Raw genomic sequence first — 11,598 nt, forward strand, 5'->3', positions numbered from 1 at the left:
GGATCATATTTCTTTGCAGTCATCTGGTCGTTAGCTTTTGAGGCAGTCCAGTTGCCTTTTGAAAAAGCACCTTTGAGACAAGGATGACCTGAATGACTGAGAATCTCTACAGTCATTAAGCACAGTTGTGATTTTTCTTGGTGACTGTTTTGTTTAATGATCCAGTTTCCAGTACCAATTGTGGTTGCTAAATGAGGACTACCTATAATTTATACCTGATTCTTCTTGGGACTTCTTAAGGCTGAAAAATATTTCTTGATAGTAGTTATCTCTGACTTAGACTTTAATTCCATGTGTCTGTTTTACATGATGTTCTTCTCGTACCAAAGTCGGTCTCACCTATAGGTTATCACTGGTCCAGATCTGCTGGTGAAAGGACCATTATAGAAAGCCTTCTTGTATTATCATGCCTCTACTTCTAATGAACCTGAATGTTATGGGACTAATAAAAAGAGGGAGAATGTGCTTGAAACAAATGAATATTACACAAATTGTATGGGATTTTAGCATCAGGAGAGAATTTTCATGACCTATTTTGCTCTGAGTAACCTTTGTAGTCTATAGCTCTGTAGATAATTTGTTAATTGCTCTGCATTCTTTGAAGAAATGGATGCCTTTTGTGTGAAATATCCAGACTTGAGGATGTAATAGCAGTTGCTTTCTTATCTTTTCTCTTTCTCCTGTTAATTCAGGGTTATTATGTGAGCATGACTGATTCCTTTATTCTGTGCTGTGGTTAAGCCAACACATTCAATATTTATGCTACTGAAAAGTGTAAAATTGAAACACATCCATTTTAATGGGTATTTGTGATAAGCGAGCCTATGTCCCTGTTTACATTTCTGAGTATTATGATTTATCACTTACTTTTTATTTTTATTTATGTATTTAGAGAATTTATATGGCCGCCTACTCACTCGGTTTTAATGTTGGGTTCATGCGTTTAAAGCTTTATTAGCATTTCATGCCTTTTAAAAAATACACATGGATATCTATCTATCTTATAAATATTGTATTCATTCTCTTATATGTTATTTTGCAATATTATTTTTCCTGATTTTTATTTTGTTTCCAATAATTGGTAAAATCATGTCCATTTAGGACCTGAAATTTTATTACGCATTGAAAACCACCAAAAAGGGTTAAGGAAATCCTTACAATTTCTTTGCATCTCCATGTAAATATGGCAGCCCCTTGAACAATGTTGCCAATGGGGCCTGGGGAATCCAGTGTGGGATGGAGCCTGTCAGGTGTCTTGTTTGACTGATTACTGTTGCCCAGGGGAGTGGTGAGTTATTGTTTTTATGGCTATATATTAGGTTTTTATTTTTTGTAACCTGCCCAGAGTCACTGAGTGTGAATGGGCGACCATATAAATTTTCTAAATAAATAAACAATTGTATCCGACTTCAACTCAACACTTCTATTGGATTTCTCAAACAAACCAGAGTCCAACCAGCTTTTCAAATCTCTTTTGTCTAATGCTGCTAGTCATGCCTTCTTGGCGAGAAACTTCAGGAAAAATGGTTTTGACCATGGATTCAATTTAGAGCGTTCCAAAAGCATTATCCTCTGAATGATTACTGGATTCTAATGTTTTCTTAATTCTGGCATGGATGCCTCCATGGAAAGGGAGGCAGAGAGGAAGAAAAATGTTTTTAAGGTTTTGGCTTTGCAATTTTACTTTACCTCATGAAACTGAATTTCCTTTCTGTAATCTTGTGGTATAGAAGCCACCCAGACGTCAAGTGAAAAACAAGTTTTGTGAGAATACAAAGATCTTAAATCAAATAAAAGTTTACAACTGTTGGTAATGGTAAAAATAATACGGGGCCATGCAGAACATTTGCTTTGTTTTTCTTCTTATCCAAAGAGAATTGCAGGTACAGTGCATTTGCTAAATATTCCTGCCATCTAATTCATCACACTAATTTCACTGACTGACAAGCTAGTTTGGTTTTATGCATTTCCCTGTTCATTCCTTCATTAGATTCATGTCCAATTTTCCTCCAAGAGTTCAAGGCAGTGTAGTGAGCAAGTTTTTCCTCATGTGAGTTGCTTGAGCTAAGAAATAGGCTGCCTGAGCTAAGAAATAATGAACGGTCTATTCTATAGCTATGTCTCTCAACCTCGGCATCTTTAACATGTGTGGACTTCAACTCCCAGAATTCCCTGGCTGGAGTTGAAGTCCACACCTCTTAGGTTCTGGAACTTGAATTCTGAAACTTGAAGTCCATACATGCTGAAGTTGCCAAAGTTGAAAAACACTGGACCCAGAATGATCCTTAGGTAATCAGGATTTACAGATGTTCTCTTCAAGCATTCAGAGATGCTATTCCCTGCACTGTGTGGGTGCATTTGATCAAGTTACATTTTGTCTTCAGAAGAGCAACAAAGATGATTAGGGGACTGGAGGCTAAAACATATAAGGAACAGTTGCTGGAATTGGGTATGTCTAGTTTAATAAAGAGAAGGACGAGGGGGGACATGATAGCAGTGTTCCAATATCTCAGAGGCTGCCACAAAGAAGAGGGAGTCAAGCTATTTTCCAAAGCGCCTGAAGGCAGGACAAGAAACAACGGATGGAAACTAAGCAAGGAGAGAAACAATCTAGAACTAAGGAGAAACTTCCTGACAGTTAGAACAATTAACCAGTGGAACAACCTGCCTCCAGAAGTGGTGAATGCTCCAACACTGGAAGTTTTTAAGAAGAGACTGGACAGCCATTTGTCCGAAATGGTATATGGTTTCCTGCCTGAGCAGGGGGTTGGACTAGATGACCTCCAAGGTCCCTTCCAACTTTACTACTACTACTATTATTATTATTATTATTATTATTATTATTATTATTATTATCAATGTAAAGGAATTCAAAATATTTGGGGTAATGGGTTGTCACAGTGTCCCTTCCACATGAGATGTTACAATGCAATAGACCCCAATGCTGCAACAATGCCGTGACCCCAACCGGTCATAAGTCGAGGACTAAACTGGTCGTAAGTCGAGGACTAAACCGGTTGTAAGTCGAGGACTACCCAACCGGTCGTAAGTCAAGGACTTTCCCTGCCCGGGAGCACCGCGCATGCATGGTTCCGCCCCCTGCGCCGGCCGAGGCGTAGCTGGCAAGCAGCAGAGACAGAGCAGGCCGACCACCAGCTGGCCCAGCCCAAGGGAGGTAAGGGACCCGCCGGAAAAGGAGAAAAAAAATGGCGGACAAAAAAAATGGCGAACAGCCTTGCTTGGCGACCCCCATGAAATGGTCGATCGACCCCAAATGGGGTCCCGACCCATAGGTTGAGAACCACTGCAATAGACATATAGTGATACCACAGCCCAAGTGAATGATTTCAGGTTTGGCTTGGAGATGATATCCCTGAAATGAAATTTGCTGAATACTAACAGTGATATCAGAATTTATTTGTAATGTAGCCAATGTAACGCAATGTGAAGGTAAGAAACAAATAAAAACAGATGTTAAGCTTCCTGTGCAAAGGGCTAAATAAACTGGATGCATTTAAAAACCCCAAACCAAACCTGCACAATGAATTCAGAGTAAGCTTGTTTCATTTAGGAAATAATAAGGAAGAGTTTGGAAGGGTAATATGGCACTGAATACGATTTTTCCCTTTCCTTCTGGCAGGTTCAGCTAATCAGTGATGCATACCACCTGGTGGTTGATGCCATGCTTGGTGTAGAAGACAGCCTGGGGGAACTGTCCGAGCCCTACTGCACAATCTTGGCCACTCTCAAACAAATTCGGATTCCTCTTGTCAGCCTGGATGTCCCATCAGGTGTGTAGATGGGAGCTCTGATCCCCCCCTTGTTCCCCTGAACTCAGCAATTTGCATTGAGCTGGTCCTCCCATGAGGCAGCGGGAGGCAGCCACTATCTTAGGTATCTGCTTTTGATGGGCAGCCATTTGTTGGACATTAAATAATGGAGGGGATGGGGGTCCCACTTAGGTCCCACTTAAGCCTCTTCAGATTCTTGGAGCTCAATCCAGCTGGTCTTTTGGGAAGTAGGTGGCTTTGTCCCAATTTCCCATCCCTCCCTTTGCTGCCAGATTCATTCTTTCATTCTTTCATTCATTCTTTCATTCATTCATTCATTCATTTTGCTAGGCTTATACAGGTAGTCCTCTACCTACAACCATCCATTTAGCGATCATTTCACCTTACAATGCCATTGACAAAAGTGGCTTACAACCAGTCCTCACGTTTACCAGTCCTCTCCATGGTCATGTGATCAAAATTCAGCAACTGGCATGTATTTACAATGATTGCAGTATCCTGGAGCCATGGAATCGCCATTTGCAACCTTCCCAGCCTGCTTCTGACAAGCAAGGTCAATGGGGGAAGCCAGGTTTGCTTAACAGCTGCAGTGATTCCCTTAACAACCATTCCAAAAATTTTTTGTAAAATCAGGCACCACTCACTTAACGATTGCCTTGTTTAGCAACAGAAATTCTGGTCCCCACTGTGGTTGTAAATTGAGGACTATCTGTTTGGCGTTCCTCTCATGTCTAACTCTAAGTAGCATACAGATTTCCAGTCAACAATCATATTAAAAGCTAACAAGTACAATGTACCAATATAAGTCATTCAACACCAAGGAACATACTTAACTCATATACCCATTCAGTATCCTGCTGAAACAAAAATAACTCTTCAGAACCTGAAGTTCAGGTAAAACAACCAGTCTTACCGTATTTATTTTATGGAAAGATAACAGTTTAAAGCAGTGGTCTTCAAACTTGGCCCTTTTACGACTTGTGGACTTCAACTCCCAGAATTCCTCAGCCAGCGTGCCTAGCTGAGGAATTCTGGGAGTTGAAGTCCACAAGTCATAAAAGGGCCAAGTTTGAAGACCACTGCTTTAAAGGCTTATGTATTGGGAGCTAAAGGAAGCCCTTCTTCCAGGTTGGGCACAAACTACTAGAGGAAGGTGGTCCTGCAAGTAATCAGATCCTAAACAATAAAGAGCTTTAAAGATAACAATTCGAATTGCAGTAAAAAAAAATCATCAGGTATCCCTAAATGTTTGTGCCACTGCTTCTGGGCCAGCTGATAGTCTTCAAGAGTAGTCTCATTCTAATAATCCAAAGTGACATGAAGACAAATATCATTTGTCCCAAATGTTTGATAACTGATGGTAGACTACTCCTGTACATGGAATTTCAATTTTGCCATATTCACTGATGTCATTTGATAGATGTGGAAGAATTTAAGAGGATCCCAGCTGAGCCAGATCTAATCCAGTTAGATTACACTACCTTCAGTTCCACAACTGCTTTTTTTAATCAAATATGTTTCAGAAATTACTTTCATAAAATGCAAATATCCCATTCCCTTCAACTTAACTCTCAACCCCAAGCCTTGCTAGGGAATTCTGGGAGTTGAAGTCCATACATCTCAAAGTTGCTGAGATTGAGAAATATTGGATTTAGATGGATTAGGTACAGTGTTTCTCAACCTTGACAATTTTAAGGCATGTGGACTTCAACTCCCAGAATTCCACAGCCAGCAATGTTGGCTGTGGAATTCTGGGAGTTGAAGTCCACATGCCTTAAAATTGTCAAGGTTGAGAAACACTGGATTAGAACGTCCTTGCGTGCTATGATTCTATGCATTCCTTAAAGCTTTGTGAGTGGAATATTTGTTATATAGTCATTAAAAAAACTAAACTAAACTAAATTAGGACAAAATGCTCAGTGCTGGCTAGAGATTCTGAGAAGTAGTCTGAACACTTCTGAATACCAGGTAGGAGGAGAGCTGCTGGAGGGGATAAATTCCACAAACATGAAGCTTCTATTAATGTTGCTCCCCTTCCCAATCACCATCCCCACTTCCCTGTTCTTTCAAAACATGACATTCCCTGGTTCTCCCTCATCTTCATTTTAATCCCTTTCCCACTTCTTCTTACTTCCATCCCTTTGCCAAGTTCCAGCTTGGCTCGCTGGCATCTGCGGTAGCTGTCTGAAGAGGCGGTTCTTTTGAACGGCAGAGCTTGCTGTAAGAAGGAATCAGTTTTCCTAAAACGAGACATGATGTCATCTTCAGACATGTTTTGCTGTGTCTAGAGAGTGCGGTAGCCTGAAACCTGCTTTCACCATCAAGGGAAGGAATTTCTTCTGTGGAAGAACAAACAGGCAGACGAGACATGAATGGGAATAAACTTCTCCTCCCCTAAATGTTCGAATTTCTTTCCACTGACAGTGGTATAATCAGAACTTAATTTAATTGAAGTTAAATTAATGGAACAAGAAATGTGATATCCATCGGCACAAAGCTTTGGTCTGTTTTTAAACAAGCTGGCTGGGGAATTCTGGGAATTGAAGTCCACACATCTGGAAATGGCCACGGTTGAAACACACCTTGCTACACCATCCCTGCTATTCTGTTTGAAAATCTCCAGTGAAGGGATAGAAGCCATTCCATGCAATCACCAGTTCAACTGTTTGACGGATGTAACTGTCAAGTTCTTCCTAATCTCTCCTCTGTATCTATCTCCTTAATAGCATTCACGGGCAGGAAATTCTTCTTTAGTTTGAGTTTGGATCTGCTTCTTGCCCTCCCTTCAGGAGTAACAACAATAAGCTAGTTTGGTCTAGTGCAGTGGTTCTCAACCTTTTTAATGCCGCGACCCCAACCGGTCGTAAGTCGAGGACTAAACCGGTCGTAAGTCGAGGACTAAACCGGTTGTAAGTCGAGGACTTTCCCTGCCCGGGAGCACCGTGCATGCGTGGTTCCGCCCCCTGCGCCAGCCGAGGCGTAGCTGGCAAGTGGCAGAGATGGAGCAGGCCAACCACCAGCTGGCCCAGCCCAAGGGAGGTAAGGCACCCACCGGAAAAGGGGGAAAAATATGGCGGACAAAAAAAATGGTGGACAGCCTTGCTTGGCGACCCCCATGAAATGGTTGATCGACCCCAAATGGGGTCCCGACCCACAGGTTGAGAACCACTGGTCTAGTGGTTAAGGCATCATACTAGAAACCAGGAGAGTGTGAGTTCTAGTACTGCCTTAGGCATGAAAATCAGATGGGTGACTTTAGGCCTATCACCAGAAGACTGTGAAATCTAGTTTTGTCTTAGGCATGAAAGCTGGCTGGGTGACTTTGGGCCAGTCACCAGGAGACTGTGAGTTCTGGTCCTGTCTTAGGCATAAAAGTTGGCTGGGCCAGTCACTCACTCTCTCTCTCTCTCTCCCCCCCAACCCACCTCACAAGATTGTTGTTGGGGAAATATGAAAACCTTGAGGTATGTTTGCTGCCTTATGTTATTTATATAAATAATAAAAGTGGAAAAAATAAATAAAATAAGTCCCCACCCTTTTTCCTGGGACAACCCTTTGAATATGGGAGGTCTGCCCCCACGTGGGATGTGCAAAGGCCAATAGTACAACAAAACTTTAGCACCTAGAGTTTCCTTTAATTAAAGCTGTAAAAATGAATTATTGAAAGAGAAATAGAGAAACCCCCCCCCCTTTGCTGGGACTATCTGGATAATTAGAACTCAGATCAGGGGGTGTTCCTGGTTTTTGCTTTATTTTTGCTCTTTCTTTTTTTTTTATTAAAAGTTTTATGAAGATTACAGTATAAACCCCCCCACCCCCAAACCCCTCCCTCCCCCTCCCCCACTTCCCAGAGCTGAACACAGGGTTACAAATATAATAATCAAAATCTATCTAGCACAGTGGTTCTCAACCTTTTTAATGCCGTGACCCCCAACCGGTCATAAGTCGAGGACTAAACCGGTCGTAAGTCGAGGACTAAACCGGTCGTAAGTCGAGGACTTTCCCTGCCCAGGAGCACCGTGCATGCGTGGTTCCGCCCCCTGCGCTGGCCAAGGTGTAGCTGGCAAGCGGCAGAGACGGAGCAGGCCGACCACCAGCTGGCCCAGCCCAAGGGAGGTAAAGCACCCGCTGGAAAAGGGGAAAAAAATGGCGGACAAAAAAAATGGCGGACAGCCTTGCTTAGCGACCCCCATGAAATGGTCGATCGACCCCAAATGGGGTCCCGACCCACAGGTTGAGAACCACTGATCTAGCATTAACCAACTATTAAAATAACCAAGTCCATAATGCGCTTTAACTCCCCTTTGACACAAATTTAAACAAATTAAAATTAAACACAATAATAAATTTTACTCTTTCTTTATAGGTTGGGATGTGGAGATGGGCAGCAGTGACGGCATCAGCCCCGATGTTCTGGTCTCCTTGGCGGCCCCAAAGCAATGTGCCACGAGATTTATGGGCAAGCACCACCTGGTGGCTGGGCGCTTCCTCCCCTACGATGTGCAGAAAAAATTTGAACTGAATTTGCCAGAATACCCTGGCACAGAGTGTGTGGTTTCTCTGTAGAGCAGGGGTGTCCAACCTTGGCAACTTTTAAGACTTGTGGGCTTCAACTCCCAGAATTCCCCAGCCAGCCATGGGGAATTCTGGGAGTTGAGGTCCACAGCTCTTAAAGTTGCCAAGGTTGGACACCCCTGCTGTAGAGCTTGGAATCGTCCAGCAGTTTGTGGCTTCTGGGTATCTTGGCCCTGCTGAGAACTGCCTGGTTTGCTTCTCTTGAATATCAAAATGACATCCCCAGTATTAATTAGTTCCATATCTAAGCTTTGGAATGTATAATAGTATTGTTTAATCTATTGTAAAAAAATCTGGCAAAACCATTTGGAAGAAACGGAATGCTCAGACAACTGAGCCACCTAATGGCACTCTTCTGGAAAACGTGAATTAAAAGACGCACACATAAATTCCTCTTCAAATAACTATTATGAAACCCAGTAAAATTCAAGCCAATTTTTTTTTTTTATAATCTGCAAGTAAAGATATGGAAAAAGACTTTTGCTTCCATCTAGTGATCATTTTATTTTTTTTGCAAAGAAATTAGAGGCTCCCAGAATAGTTTTTACAAACCTTGTGAATAGCGCATAATCTAAAGGACCTAATTTATCTGGAGTTTTAAAAGGCTTTCCAGAAATGTCCCTCAGTTGGGCAATCTCGGGATGATTTGCATCTGTTTACATCTGTAAACTCTCCCCAAAATATCAAAATATTTTTTGTACACAACCCTAATGTGCGTGGTTTGTAATGGAATTTCCCGGAGAAACACTTTGTTAACACAAATGTTCCTGATGTCACATTTGTAAACTTTTCCCAATACGAGCTTTTCAGACATAAATATCACAGATGTGAGCTCTTCTCTTCTTCTTTTTTAGACAAAACAAAACTCCTTTTTGTATAGAATTTACTGAATTTCACAGTTGGAAGTTTAACTGTGGGAAAGCTGATTACAACCAACAAAACATCCAGCACCAAGTCAAGTTCAGCAAAGCAAGAAGCTATTAAACTGTGCAAAAAGTAGGAAAAGGAAGCTCTGGATTTAAATTGAAATGAGTATGAGAGAGAAACTGCATTCTCCCACAGAGAGAGGCAACCAACCACTTATTTTGGTATTCAATAGAGATTCTTGTCTAGATGCAACTTTGTCAAGCTTTGAGTAGCTGCTGCCAAAACTGAGCCAGAGAGTGTAAATTTTCCTCAAGAGCTTACAAGGGTTGTTGTTGGAGCGAATGTAATGTGTGCTTTCTTGAATTGTACAAATAATAAAGTTGGGGTATGGAGTAATAAATAGACCAGTGCAAAATCTGTGTGTAGTTCATGCCAGAATGAGGAATATAGTAAGACTAATAGATGTAATAGAACACTTATTCTCCTGAGGGATAATGAACAAGGAGCTATTGTAAAAACTGAATTTGGAGAATTTGAGTAGTTCACAACAAGCAAGGAGTGAAATAAGGATTCATAGTGTCACCATGTCTCTTTAATTTGGGGTAGTCCTCGAGTTACAATCATTCATTTAGTGACCAAAATTACAACAGCCCTGAAAAAAGTGACTTGCAACCAGTCTTCACAGTTATGACCTTCACAACATCCTCCAAATCATGTGATCAAAATTCAGGCGCTTGGCAACTGGCATGTATTTATGATTGTTGCAGTGTCTTGGGATCACATGATCACAATGGTGACCTTCCCAGCCTGCTTCTAACAAGCAAAGTCAATGGGGGAAGCCAGATTTGCTTAATGACCATCTGATTCACTTTATAATTGCAGTGATTTGCTTAACCATTGTGGCAAAAAAGTTGTAAAATCGTGTGTAACTTAACAACTGCTTTGCTTAGCAACAGAAATTCTAATTCCAATTGTGGTTCTAAGTCAAGAACTACCTGTATCTGGACTTGGGGTGGGGTGGGGGCTATCTGAGGGACATCTTATCTCCAGTTGTCTCTGCCTGTCCAGTTGGTTCAGCAGGATGAGCCTAACAGTACGTGGGAATAATCTTGGGGGATGGGGGAAGAGCCACAGACTAGCCAACTTTCATGTAAAAGTTATTTCAGTCGAAAGAAAGAGACAGGGGAGTTGTGAGAAGCCTTTCAGAAGAAACCCTCCAGAGATAAGGAGGGAGAGGAGAAATATTTTCAGACTTGCAAGATTCTGTTAATGTGACCTTAGCTAGTATTCATTGCCCGGCTTCTTCTCTGGATTATCTCTGACAGTGGGTGTAAGTTGGATCCCATCAATTAAATAATGTTATATTTTAGGTAACATATTAATGTTGGTCCTTTCTTTTATCTAAATCTCTGTCTGTCTGTCTATCTATCCTCTGTTATTCCTTTCTATTTATCGATCATCTGTATCTCTCTAATATTTACCATCTCTAGTTATCATATCTATTACATCTATATTTATATATCATCTATTTATTTCTCTATCCTATCATCATCTCTGTTTATCATCTATATTTCTTTATTTCTCTATCATCTGTCTGTCTGTCTGTCTGTCTGTCTGTCTGTCTGTCTGTCTGTCTGTCTGTCTATCTATCTATCTATCTATCTATCTATCTATCTATCTATCTATCTATCTATCTATCTATCTATCTATCTATCTATCTAACCTAATCTAATCTAATCTAATCTATGTCTATTGCCTCTATTTGATGGGAAGCATTTCAGAAGGGATCTTCCCTTGCAAAACGCAGACAGAATTCATCACAATGGAGCTGCGCTGTCCAGATAGTGTAACACAAACTTTTCAAAAAGCGTTCAGTTCCCCCACCCCTCAAAACTATTGGTGAGCAGGTTTGTATAATGACACCTTTTAATTGCCACTTCGAAAGGAATCCAAAGGTCTCTCTTCCCTCCTCCCACCCTGCACACAATTTTAAAGCCACATCTACCAGGACAGCTCTTTAGCATGACCTCGCTTCACATTAGCTCATTTGTGGTTTCATTGCCTTCCAACTTCTGTCCAATTTTAGCAGCCCACACTAGAATAGCTTCTGTTGAAGCCTTCCCAAAAACAATAATAATAACACAAAAATCCCCTGATATTCTTCCAAGCGCTGCTCAGGTTGAAATGCTCTGGGTTCTGTGTTTCTCTAATTTCTCCTGACCAGGCAATCTATCCAAGAAGGACTCCCAACCAATGAAGGCTGAAGGCTGAGTCCTATAAAAACCTGCTGTTCTGATCAGCCTAGGATCTTTCCAGCTCAGCTCAGGATCTCAGCCTAGAAGCCCTCCCCAGACCAGCAGAGAGA

At 41.4% G+C, this 11,598-nt stretch overlaps 1 protein-coding gene across 1 annotated transcript in view; it reads left to right on the top strand.

Moving 5' to 3' along the window:
- The window catches only part of YJEFN3 (YjeF N-terminal domain containing 3), a 30,008-nt gene extending 21,651 nt beyond the window's left edge, over positions 1 to 8,357 (top strand). Inside the window, exons 5-6 of the mRNA XM_015809929.1 lie at positions 3,641 to 3,791; positions 8,158 to 8,357. Coding sequence (XP_015665415.1) covers positions 3,641 to 3,791; positions 8,158 to 8,357 — 351 coding nt within the window. The remainder of the gene's footprint in view (positions 1 to 3,640; positions 3,792 to 8,157) is intronic.
- Positions 8,358 to 11,598: the final 3,241 nt, after the last annotated feature.

The sequence above is a fragment of the Protobothrops mucrosquamatus genome, unplaced genomic scaffold, assembly GCF_001527695.2.
Source record: "Protobothrops mucrosquamatus isolate PMUCROS unplaced genomic scaffold, P.Mucros_1.0 scaffold6, whole genome shotgun sequence".
NCBI lineage: Eukaryota > Metazoa > Chordata > Lepidosauria > Squamata > Viperidae > Protobothrops > Protobothrops mucrosquamatus.